Genomic DNA, 13,174 nt, shown 5'->3' on the forward strand with positions numbered 1-13,174 from the left:
AGCGGGATTCGCCCCGTCTTCTCACCCGGCTGCCTCCGGCTGGAAAACCCGTGAAATGTGGGGCCGCTGGGTTCGGCCGCTCCTGTATTCTGAGGTTTTGAGCCCCTGTGGGCGTTTTTCGCCGACCCTGCGGAGAGGTGAGGAGAGGCACCGTGTCGCCCGATGCCTTTGTTCGCTGTGGGGAGGTGGTGCCGGCTTGGGCGAGAGGAAGGCGAGGGTGCCGCCGCCTCCCTCCAGCCCGCTCCGGGGCCTGGCAACCCTGCTGCCGAGCCTCGCCCCGAGGGGTTGAGGCGGGAGGCGCGAGGGCCGAGAACGGGAGCGCGAGCCTCCGAAGGCCTGTCTTCCCGCCTGGCTCTTTCGCTCGAGCCCCGCCAGGTGTCCCTCTGAACCCTTCTCTGTCAAGGGAGGCTGGTCGTCCCCGCCCCCTCGCAGGCGTGTAGTTTGTGCCCGGAGAGGGCCGTCACCTTTCGCGGTTTGTTCAAACTTAGACTGTGTTACTCGGGTGCCTACCTCGAGCCCAGGTCATTTGGTAATCTACAGCGCCCGTTTCACTTCAGGTCCGCTCTATTTTCGCTGTAGTTTTCGGTTCGGTTCAGTTCAGTCGCTCAGTCGTGTCCGACTCTCTGCGACCCCATGAATCGCAGCACGCCATGCCTCCCTGTCCATCACCAACTCCCGGAGATCACTCAGACTCACGTCCATCGAGTCAAGTGATGCCATCCAGCCATCTCATCCTCTGTCGTCCCCTTCTCCTCTTGCCCCCAATCCCTCCCAGCATCAGAGTCTTTTCCAATGAGTCAACTCTTCGCATGAGGTGGCCAAAGTACTGGAGATTCAGCTTTAGCATCATTCCTTCCAAGGAACACCCAGGGCTGATGTCCTCTAGAATGGACTGGTTGGATCTCCTTGCAGTCCAAGGGACTCTCAGGAGTCTTCTCCAACACCACAGTTCAAAAGCATCAATTCTTCGGCGCTCAGCTTTCTTCACAGTCCAACTCTGACATCCATACATGACCACTGGAAAAACCATATTTTTCGGTACTCGGGAGCAAACTCCAAAAGACGGTGAAGGACAGGGAAGCCTGGCATGCTGCAGCCTGTAGGGTCGCAATGAGTCGGACTCGACTGAGCGACTGAACAACAAACGCTTTATTTACGCTGTGGTTTTCAGTACTTGGCAATCGCCTTTCAAGAAAAAGGAACGTGATCACGGGAAGCTACAGTGGTTGACGGGCAGGTGCGCCTGTCACCAGTGTGTGCTGGACAACTGAATTTATTGAGAGTCGTTTCCAGAATCTTTTCCCCACAATTTTTAAACCCTTTGGGGTTGTCTGCAGAGTAGTTACTTCGTACTAACCTCAACGTTCTCTATTCACCTTAAATCTTAAGTGCAGGGGAACTGAGATGTCCAGCACCACAACTTTGAGCTGTTTTGCTCGTTTCATTTTAGTCACACAGCAAGACTGCAGTTATTGACCGCCTCCCCGCGCCGCCCCCCCCCATCTCTAAGACTGCTGTTTAGTGCCCAGGGTCCTTGGCACGGTATTTGTACTTAGGATGAGCTGGTTGGATGGCATCACTGACACAATGGACATAAGTCTGAGCAAGCTGCAGAGATGGTGAAGGACAGGGAAGTCTGGCCTGCTGCAGTCCACTGGGCTGCAAAAAGTCGGACAGGACTGAGCGACTGAACAAAGGTATTAGGTTTGTGTGTGTATTTAGTCGCTCAGTCATGTCTAACTCTTTTGAGACCCCATGGAGTTTAGCATACATACACATTATGATGTACAAAACGGATGTTTTTTGAACCCTGGGAAATCACCCCAGTCTCAATTTTTTGTAAACTTTCAGAGCTAATATAATTTGGGTCCCTCATTACTAAACAAATATTTATTGAATGTTTACTATGTTCAAGTAGTTTAAGCTTGCCTCAAGTCAGTATTCAAGGAATTTGAAAACCTTGACCTCTGACTCAGGGAAGGATCTTAGTTTTCATCTAATTGAATTACTGTTTAAAAGATAAAATAAGGCACAGGAAGATGTTGTGGAAGTTTTGTGACCACTGGTGCTGGTTTCCTAGTTCATTACTATTTCTCTTACTTAGCAAAACATCAAAAACACTGAGCTTCTAAAAACAGATTTTTTGGTTGTCCCTGAGAAGTCAGTCACATAGATCTTGTGTTGGTTTATTATTTAATATATTAATCCTGATTGTCTTGATGGAACTAGAAAAGCATATGTCAACAGACCAGCATGTAAAAATATATATTAATGATCAGCTATGTTACTGAAGTGTTGCAACTCTAAAGTTAGTAATATTTTTTAATTTTTAAATTTAATTCAAGTATAGTTGATTTACAAGGTTGTGTTAGTTTCCAGTGTGGTGTTATATATATACACATCTATACTATATGTTCTTTTTCAGATTCTTTACCATTATACTTTATTTCTGTTTTGAAAATTCTTATTGAAACCTAGTTGATTTGATTTTATACATAGCAATTTGTATCTGCTGCCAAACCCTTAATTTATCCCTTCTCACACTCATTCCCCTTAAGTTTCTATTCCATGTCTGTGAGCCTGTTTCTGTTTTGTAAGCACGTTTGTCTGTATCATTTATTAGATGCTGCATGTGGGTGATAGCATATGATAGTTGTCTTTCTCTGGCTTACTTCATTTAGTATGATAGTCTCTAGGTCCATCCACGTTGCTGCAGATGGCATTATTTCACACTTTTTTATGGCTGAGTAATATTCCGTTTTGTATATAATCTCTCTTTTTTTGTTTAAAAATTCTTTTTACATTTTTATTAGAATATAGTTGATTTACAGTGCTGTGTCAGTTTCTACTGTATGGCATAGTGGATTAGTTACACACGTGTGTGTGTGCTGTCTCTTCAGTTGTGTCTGACTGTTTGTGATCCCGTGAACTGTAGCCCCACCAGGCTCCTGTGTCCACTGGATTCTCTAGGCAAGAATACTGGAGTGAGCTGCCATGCACTCTTCAAGGGGATCTTCCTAAGCCAGGGGTCAAACCTGAGTCTCTCGAGTTTCCTGCATTGGCAGGTGGGTCCTTTACCATTAGCACCACCTGGGAAGCCCCTATAGCTATACATATATCCAGTCTTTCTTAGATTCTATAGGTCATTATGGAGTATTGAGTTCCCTGTGCTATACAGTAGGTTCTTAATAGTATCTGTTTTATATCTCCTGAATTATCCTTCCCCTCTCCCCCCTGGTAACCACAAGTTTGTTTTCTACACCTATTTCTGTTTTATAAATAAGTTCGTTTGCTCCATTTTCTTAAATTCCACATATAAGCGATATCATACAGTATTTGTCTGTGTGTGTCTTCACTTGGTATGACATTTTCTAGGCAATGCATGTTGCAAATGGCATTATGTCCCTTTTTTCTGACTGAGTAGTATTCTGTTCGTGTGTGTGTCTGTGCCTCATCTTGTTTATCCACTCCTCTGCTGATGGACATTTATGTTGCTTCCACATCCTGGCTATTGTAAACAGGGCTGCAGAGAATACTAGGGGGCATGTATCTTTTCGAATTCTGATTTTCTCTGGGTATATGCCCAGGAGTGGGATTGCTGGGTCATACGGTAACTCTACTTTTAGCTTTTTAAGTAACCTGCATACTGTTCTCCATAGTGGCCGTACCAGTTTACACTTCTACCAACTTAAGGAGGGTTCCCTATTCTCCACACCCTCTCCTCTCCCTTTATTATTGTAGGCTTTTGATGATGGCCATCCTGACTGGTGTGAGGTGATACCCTGTAGTTTCTGTGTGCACTTCTCTAATAATTAGCAGTGTTGAATGTCCTTTCCTGTGCCTTTTGGTCATCTGTATGTCTTTGGGAAAATGTCTTTATGTCGTCCACACATTTTTTTATTATTATTATTTTTTTGCTATTGAGTTGTTTGAGATGTTTGTATTTTGGAAATTAATCCCTTGTTGGTTGCATCATTTGCAGATTTTTTCTTCCAGTCCATAGGTTTTTTCAGTTTGTTTATGGTTGTCTTTTCAGTTTGTTTAGGGTTTGTTTATGGTTTCCTATGGTTTCCTTTTCCAAAAGCTTATAATTTTGATTAGGTTCCACTTGTTTATTTTTGCTTTTATTTCTATTGCCTTGGAAGACTGACCTAAGAAAATATTGATAAAATTTATGTCAGAAAATGTTTTGTCTGTGTTCTTTTCTGGGAGTTTAATGGTATCATGCCTTACATTTAAGTCTTTAAGCCATTTTGAATATTTTCTTGTGTAGGGAGTGTTCTAATTTCACTGATTTACCAGGTTTCCCAACAGCACTTGCCGAAAAGACTCTTTTTCCCATTGTGTATTCTGGCATCAGTTGTCAAAGACAATTCATCATATGGCTGTGGGTTTATTGCTGGGCTCTGTGTCCTGCTCCATTGATCCATATGTCTGTTTCTGTGCCAGTGCCGCACCGTTGGAATTTCTGTAGCTTCATAGTATTGTTGGACATCTCAGAGGGTTATGCCTCCAGCTTTGTTTTCTTCAGGATTAATTTGGCAATTCTGAGGGGTTTGTGTGTGTGTGTGTGTAGTTCTATATAAATTTTAAAATTATTTGTTCTAGTTCTGTGAAAAATGTCATGGGTAATTTGGTAGGGATCGTATTAAATCTGTACATTGCTTTGGATAGTATGGTCATTTTAACAATATTCTTTTAATCCAAGAGTGTGGGGTTTCTTTCCATTTCTTTGAATCACCTTCAGTTTTATTAGTGTTTTATAGTTCTCAGCATATAACTCTTTCACCTTCTTGGTCAAGTTTATTCCTAAGTTTTGTTTTGTTTTTGTTTTTTTGATGTGACTTTTAAAAGGACTGTTTTCTGACTTTCCTTTTCTGATATTTCATTGTTAGCGTAAAGAAATGCACATTGATTGGTGTGTGTTGGACCATCTTTGTGTTCCTGAGAGAAACCAATTTGATCATGATATATGATCCTTTTATGTGTTGTTGGATCCAGTTTGCTAATATTTTGTTAAGAATTTCTGCATGTATTTTCATCAGAGATACTGGCCTGTAATTTTCTTTTTTGGTAATGTCTTTGTCTGGTTTTGGTATCAGGGTGATAGTGACTTCATAGGATGACCTTTGGAGTGTTCGCTCTTCTTCAGTCTTTTGGAAGAGTTTGAGAAGGATCAGTATAAGTTCTTCTTTGTATGTTTGGTAGAATTCTCCAGTGTAACCATCCCATCCTGAACTTTTGTTTGCAGGGAGTGTTTTTAATTATACATTCTAATTCACATTCAAGCAGTTGTTTTGTTCATATTATCTCTTGATTCAGTTTTGAGGGGCTCTGTGTTTCTAGAAACTTGTTCACTTCTAGGTTGTCCAGTTTATTGGCATATAATTATTCAAAGTATTCTCTTATATTTTTTTGTATTTCTGCAGTTTCAGTTGTTATTTCTCCTCTTTCATTTCTTTTTCTGTTTATCTGGATCCTCTCCCTTTTCTTCTTGGTGAGTCTGGCCAGATATGTTGATATTGTTTATCCTTTCAAAAAACCAACTTTTGGGGGGTTTTGTTTGTTTTAGATTATTCTTATCTTGTTTTGACCACACCACATGACTTGTGAGAATTCTAACCAGTGGACCACCAGAGAATTCCTCATTTTCTTTGATCTTTATTATTTACTTCCTCCTACTGACTTTAGGTTTTGTTTGCTCTTCTTTTTCTAATTCTTTTAAGTGGTGGCTTAAGTTTTTTTGAAATTTCTCGTTTTCTTGTCTTTCTTTTTGGTTTTTTTGAGGAAGGCCTGTTTTTCCGTGAACTTCTCTCTTAGAGCCGCTTTTGCTGTATCCATAGATTTTGCTTGGTTGTGTTTTCATTATCGTTTGTCTCAAGTATTTTTATATTTCCCTTTTGATTTCATTGTTGACCTATTTTTTTAGTAGCATATTGTTAATTCTCCATGTGATCTTTTTCTTTTCTCCCCTCCCTGCCACCCTGCCCCGACCCTGGGGTTGATTGCTAATTTCTTACCATAATTGATCAAAAAAGATGCTTGAAATAATTTCTATCCTCTTATATTTATTGAGGCTTGTTTTGTATCCTAATATGTCCTAGAGAATATTCATGTGTGCTTGAAAATCATGTGTGTGGGGGGATGTAATATCCTAAAGATATTAATTGCTTCTAACTGTTGTGTTGTGTTCTTGAGGATCTCTGTTGCCTTGCTGATTTTCTGTCTGGAAGGTCTGCCCACTGATGTCAGTGCAGTGTTAAAGTCCTCTATTACTTATACTCCTGCCAGTTTCTCGACTGTGACAGTATTTGTTTTATGTATTAGGTGCTCCTGTATTGGGTGTGTATATGTTAGCTACTGTAATATCCCTTTATTATATTGACCCTTTTATCATCATATAGTGTCCTTTATCTTTCATTACAGCCTTTGTTTTAAAGTCATTTCTGTCTGATAGGAGTTTTGCTGCTCCCGCCTTCTTGTCATTTCCATTTGTATGAAGTGTCTTTTTCCATCCCCACCCTTTCAATCTGTGTGTCTTTGCCCTAAAGTGGGTTTCTTGTAGACAGCATAATGTTGGTTCTTGTTTTATTATCCAGACTGCCAACCTTAAGTCTTTTGATTGGAGTATTTAGTCCATTGACATTCAAGGTAATTATTGATAGATATGTATTTATTGCCATTTTAAACCTTGTTTTCCAGTTGATTTTCTATTTGTTTCTTTCTTGCTTTTTGCGTTTCCTTTTGTGGCTTGATGGTTTTCTTTTGTATTGTGCTTGACTACCTTTCTTCTTGGTGTTTGCGTATCTATTGTATGCTTTTGATTTGTGGTTATCTGGTTTCCAAGTTTGTTAATCCATTACTGTATCTTCTTGCTTTAGATTGGTAGTCATATAAGCTCAAACATGGTCTAAAAGATCAACATTTTCATGCTCCCTTTGCCCACATTGTGTGACTTTGATGTCCTATTTTTATGTCTTCATGTTTATCCTTTTCTGTTCATGGTAGTTATAGTTACTTTTGAAAGGTTGTTGCTGTGAAAGACTCCGGGATTCTTGGCCTATGGAGGAGAAGAATTAACCCTGGGGCCAGTGACGAGGCTTGATAGCTCAGAGCTTTTGTGTAATAAAGTTTTATTAAGGTATAAAAGAGATAGACAAAGCTTCTGACATAGACATCAGAAGAGGGCAGAAAGAGTGCCCCCCTGCTAGTCTTTAGCCAGATGTTCTAAGCTACCAGCAGACTGCTAATTAGAGAAAGGAAATGTCTCAAAACTCAGAGACTGGCCCCAGGCCCCTCACCCACAGCATGCATTCTGAGATAACGTTGGCACAAGGTGAGTTGTCCCTGGCCATAAAATGATTGGCATGAATCTTGAAGAAAGGCAGGTTTCCAAGCAAAGACAGCCCCACTAACATAGCTTCAGAGAACACTTGCATGAGTAAAACATACTGGTTTGTCACGTCGGTTCTGAGTCTTAGTTGAATAGCTTAAGATACACATTTTTGTAAGAAAAATGCATTGGTTAGCTCAAGGTTTGAGAAAAGTTAAGTTCAGGTGTAACTAAGTGTTGTTATGGCAATACAGAATTTTAAAAGAAACCTTTTTAAATTTGTGTAAAGAAAGGGAAAAAAATCTAACACTTTTTGTTTCCTCCTGCCGCTTGAAAGAGAGAAAAAATGTCTGTCACTTGCAGCCTATTTCCTCTGTTTGAAGACCCCTGGCCTTCCTGCCTGTTACCCTCTTACTTTCTTAAATTTTTTTCTTAATCTGTGTACTGGTTTATTTAAGTGATTTACTTTCCTAGTGTTGAGTTCTCTTTTCTCTAGATTCCTGCTTCTCTATTTAGGAACTTTTTTTCTTTTTAGGATAGGTCTAGTATTGCTATATTCCTTTAGTTTTTGCTTGTCTGAGGAATTCTTTCCCTCTCTTTCTTTTCTAAATAGTAATACTGCTAGGTAGAGTATCCTAGGTTGCACGGTTTTCCCTTATTTTGAATATATCTTGCCACCAGAGAAATTAGCCAGTAGCCTTAAGGGGGTTCCCTTATACCTAATTCTTTTTCTTATGCTGCCCTTAAAATCCTTTTTTTAACTTTTGCCATTTTAATTATAAAGTATCTTGGTGTAGGTCTGTTTATCTTGGTTGGGATCCTCTGTGCTTCCTGTATTTGGATATCTGTTTTCGTTCTTTAGGTTTGGGAGGTTTTTGGCCATAATTTTTTCATTTTTTCAACTACATTTTCAATCCCCTTTTCTCTTTCTTCTCCTTCTGGGATCCTTATAATGCATAGATTGGCATACTTTATATTGCCCCATAGGTCTTTAAGTTGCTTTCATCTTTCTTCATTTGACCTTTGTCTGCTGTTTTCCAGATCACTTCTTTGTTCTTCTGCATTATTTAGTTTATTCCTGTAGTTTGGTTTTCATCTCAGCAAATGAGTTTTCTAATGTAACTGGCTCCCGAGCTTACAAAGACACCAGCATCATCAATCTGCCAGTCACGCGTCTGTGGGGACGTGCTCAGATTTCAGCCCTACCTCTGGGTGTGGGCAGCCTGCTGGCACTTGTGTGTTCCCCACGCTAGTCGAGTCAGAGCCACACCTGCTGTGGGCATGCCGAAACTGAGGCTGCCCCTCCCCTCATGCTTGGATTTACCGTGGGGCTTCTGTGGCAGACCAGGCTTCATCCTGTGCACACTGGCAGTTGCGACCCAGACCACACTGCAGCCCCGTTGGGCTGACAGGGCAGTCCTCTCCTGAATCTGTCCGCCCCCAGGCGCACCGGCACATGTGTGTCTCAGGCTGGGGGCACAGTGAGGTGGCCGGGACCAGCTCCGTCTGCCTTCCGCAGGCCTCTGCTGCTTCCCCGAGCCTCTGCAGCACCCTCTCTGTCCCAGGTGATTGCCTAGCCAGTGATGGGGGTTCCCAGAGGGAGGGAATTTTTTTTCTTGCACCGGTTCCATCCCAATTCCTTTTTCTCTTTCTCTCTCTTCCCCTTTAATCCTACCACATTACATGATGATCTTTCTTGAAACTTTGAGTGTGTGAGATACGCTAGTGTTCAGTGGGTGTTTTGTGAGAATTGTGTGTTCTGTGAGCTCGACCCTCTTCTATCTTGCTATCTTGATGTCTCCCTTAAGATAAATACTCTTCAGTTAGGCCGTCTAAGAAATGATTCTATTTCTTTGCATCTGATTTACACGTAACTCACATGTCCGCACAAAATATTACAAGCCAGCTGCCCCTGCAGGTTTACTACTTAGGAAAGAAAGCAGACCACTATCAGAGTGAGGGATGAAGAGCAGCAGCTATGGATGGACTCCACAGTTTGCTTCAGTTTTATGTTTTTTATTCCACTTTGATTCTTTGAAGAGCTAGAAAACGCACGCAATACAAATGTTGAAGAGCATGTTCATTTTGTTACTGTTTTGATAGAACTTTGACCAATAGTGGCTGCTTTGACTTAGAAATCTGACTGCATTAGTCCTGCCTGTTAAGATTTTAAAGCATTATAGGCTTGGACTATACCTCAAAACTACTGCACAAGTAGCTCTAAAACTTATATTTAGGTATATTTATCTTTCAAAATCTTCATGGCTGAATCTGATACACAAATAAGGTTGAGAACCACTGGCCTATAGGATAAACTTTAAATACCATTGCACTGTAAGCCATGATCCTCACAGTCTGGGTCAGTCTAGTTTTCTCGCCCATTCGCCCTATTCCCTGTATCTACTCTCCTACCTTTGTAGCAGTATTATAGAACCTACCACTCTCCAGATGTTTTTTTTAATCTTCCTGGATGTTTCATATATTTATATACACACACACATATATATATACACACATACACATACATTTATATGTATGTAAGAAAAGTCAAACCAATTCTAAGTAATTTCAATGCCTTCCCAAGTGAAGTTCAAGAATATTTATAATACAGATATATCCACCACCAAACAAGGTAACAGTCTTTTTAGCATTCAATCAGAAATCACCAAGCATGAAAAAATCATAATGAAGAGAAAACACCCCATAATGAAGACGAAAAATCAGCCATTTGAAACCAAGCTAGAACTGACAGATGCAAGAATCAGCAGATATGAACGCGTTTTAAAATTCAGAAGATAAGGAAGAGGTAAGACGACCAAATGCAGAAGTGGTGAATCATGCACAGGCCGCGCATGGACTAGAATCCTGGATTCTGACTTAAAGCTTGCCACCAGGTGCAGCTTAATTGTCAGCTGCCATTCCCTGATACGGTTTTCATGAGTCTGCAGGCAGCTGACTTATTATGGTCTCTGTGCACTCAAGCCGCTGTGAATGGTAACCGGTATTTGCAGCCGCTCCACGGCACTGGCATCACCGCCTCACTTCTCCACCAGATCATCAGGTGTTAGGTTCTCACAGGGAACCTAGATCCCTCACGTGCACAGTTCACAGTAGGGTTTGCACTCCTACGAGGATGGAGTCTACCACCACCCTGAGAGGAGAGCAGAGCTCAGGTGGTAACGCGAGCAGGGGGAGAGGCTGTAAATACAGACGACGCTTCACTCGCTCACCTGCCTCTCCTCCTGCCGCACGGCCTGGCACCCGGACCGTGGCCTAGGGGTTGGGGACCCCTGTTCCAGACAGTGCTCAAAGCCAGGAAGATTGCTGACCACTGTGCTAATGTGTGTCTGTGTGTGTGCGCACGTGCAAACTGATCCACCTTTACATCTGCTTCCTTTTATATCTGGTTACCAGAACTCATGTGAGTGCTTGAATGAATTAGTCTAAAGGACTGGACATCACTTTCATTATTTGAACTTAGAGTTTAGATTAAAAACGAAAAAATCTGTTTCCTGCCTTCCGGTCTACAAAGTCAATGAAGACATCTGTTGTGTCTGGTTTTGCTCATCATCCCCTGTCCCCAACACATGCCTAGCACTCAGATATTTTTTGACTGGCAAGATACATGGGAAGGAATCACATTTGCCACACACTGTACTAGCAGAATAAGTGATACTTGAGGTTGCAGCTTTGTCTTTTAAGTGCCTAGGTGTCTTAAGTGACTTAGGATAAAAAGGACAGCATGAGGAAACAGGGCGTTTCCAGTCTGAACCTCAATTCTGCCAGAGACTCTGTGACCTTAGGCAAAACCTTAGGCTTTACTTTTCCTAGGCTTGATCTTCTTATCTAAATAGAAGGATAAGACCACCTTGCCTTGGTAGTATATAAAGTATCTAGCATAGTACCTTGTGTTTAACTGGTGTTTATGCTAATTAGCAGTTATTTTACTTAATACATAATAATAGCAATAAAGCTTTGTATGGTCAGAGTTCACTTTTTAATAAAATCATCAGCAGTAGGTAAAACAGGACCATTTTGTGTCTAGGTTAAAAATCGAGAGTTTATTGAAATAGGACATTTATTTCAAAGCTAAGAAAAACTTCTTAGGTCTTTTATGTTGATACCACTAAATATGCCAGGATTTTAAATCCAGTTCACTGACTGATTCAACAGTAAAGTGTCATGACCCAGCTATTTGCCAAGCACTGTTTTAGGTACTGCGCTCAGTTGCTAAGTCGTGTCTGACTCTTTGCAACCCCATGGACTGTCGCCCAGCAGGCTCAGGCTTTGTGCATGGGATTTTTAGGCAAGAATACTGGAGTGCGTTGCCATTTCCTTCTCCAGTTTTAGGTACTAGAGATACAGTAATGAAAAACAGTCGAGGCCTCATGGAGCTGACATTCTGTTTCAGAGTGACAAACGGTAAATAAGATAATTTCCAATTAGAACTAAGAACTGTGTAGGAAATAAAATGTGGATATTTAAGAGTGGGAGGATAGAAAACTACTTTAGATGGGGACATATGTATAAACAATTATCATAGCTCTATGAAAGACTTCTGCACTGAGGAGAGTTGGGCAGTTTTGTGGCAGTAATATCCGAAGTCCTTGATGTATATTATGATGTTAAACTGACTCTTAAAATTTCAGAATACTAAAAGAAAACATTTATTGATTGTTTTCTAGGTACAGAATAATGTTGGAGACTTTTCAGATAAAAAGAACAGTGGACTCAGGAGTTATCTTGCTTTAAATTACAGAATTCCTGAGCAGAAGAGCTGGAACTATATTATAGGTTTACGGGGGGGAATGCTATAGAAGCTAGAGTGTGATGCTTCTGTCACTACAGAAAAATAATTCTCTTTTCAGACTTCATCACCACCACAACCAAGGAAGGATATGATATGAGGCGAGTGGACATAACTCCTTTAGAACAAAGGAAATTAACTTTTGATACACATGCATTGGTTCTGGACTTGGAAGCTCATGGTGAGAAACGTGGATCCCTCTTGAAAGGAGAATGTTAACAACACTCATAATAGATTACCTAGTCAAGACAATATCACTGTTATCAACCATTACAAGTCATTATTTAAATATAAAACCTGTCCATAAGTATACTATTTTAGTCACGTAAATGGTATAACTTAAAGAATATTTACTGTAAAGAGAAATGCTCAAGATATGTTCAGATTAAACAGCATTATATGATTATGTGTACAGAATAATTCCAATTATTTATAAAAAACAACCATTGTTTCTAGGCTGATATTGTTTATGTGGAAGTACAAGCACAACAGAAAAAAAACACAAATTTTTATTTTCTATTAGAAATTTTAAAAATCAAAGAACAGTCACAAAAAATTACCAGATATCAAAACAGTTACTTAAAGTATGTGATACTATAGGAATAGAAGAGTTGACTTAAAGGAATAGTGACATTCAGAAACGAGTGTGTAAGCATATATGAATATATATATCATTGTAAGGTGTGTGTGTATATATATATAAGAAAGCAATAAAAAAGGTATTACAAATTAGGGAAAGGAAGGACTTCAATAAATGAGTTATGATAAATGACTGGCTATTAGAATAAATTTCTCTACAGAAAATAAATTCTAGATTGATTAAAAGCTAAATGTAAAAGAAAAAACTAAAAAATATTATAGAAATATTTTTAGACTTTTATAGAGTAAGGAAGCAAGACATAAGACTGAAAGGCAATGCAAGTAAAGACATGTGACCACAGAAATATTTAAATCTGTGTATCAAAGGATATCTATAAGGTTAAAAATGTTAGCAACACATGTGACAATGAGCCTTTTGCTTTAATATACAAAGA

At 40.2% G+C, this 13,174-nt stretch overlaps 1 protein-coding gene across 3 annotated transcripts in view; it reads left to right on the top strand.

Annotated features, from left to right (window-relative positions):
* The window catches only part of CCDC90B (coiled-coil domain containing 90B), a 22,983-nt gene continuing 9,809 nt past the window's right edge, over nucleotides 1-13,174 (top strand). Inside the window, exons 1-2 of one of the 3 annotated variants that reach the window (XM_004019415.5) lie at nucleotides 1-137; nucleotides 12,202-12,321. In XM_004019415.5, the coding sequence (XP_004019464.2) occupies nucleotides 56-137; nucleotides 12,202-12,321 (202 nt within the window). In that variant the 5' untranslated portion in view covers nucleotides 1-55. Of the gene's footprint in view, nucleotides 10,140-12,201; nucleotides 12,322-13,174 lie in introns of those variants that run through there. The other 2 variants (XM_042238141.2, XM_027960121.3) reach the window with 2 other exon arrangements.

Source organism: Ovis aries, chromosome 21, assembly GCF_016772045.2.
Source record: "Ovis aries strain OAR_USU_Benz2616 breed Rambouillet chromosome 21, ARS-UI_Ramb_v3.0, whole genome shotgun sequence".
Classification (NCBI taxonomy): Eukaryota; Metazoa; Chordata; class Mammalia; order Artiodactyla; family Bovidae; genus Ovis; species Ovis aries.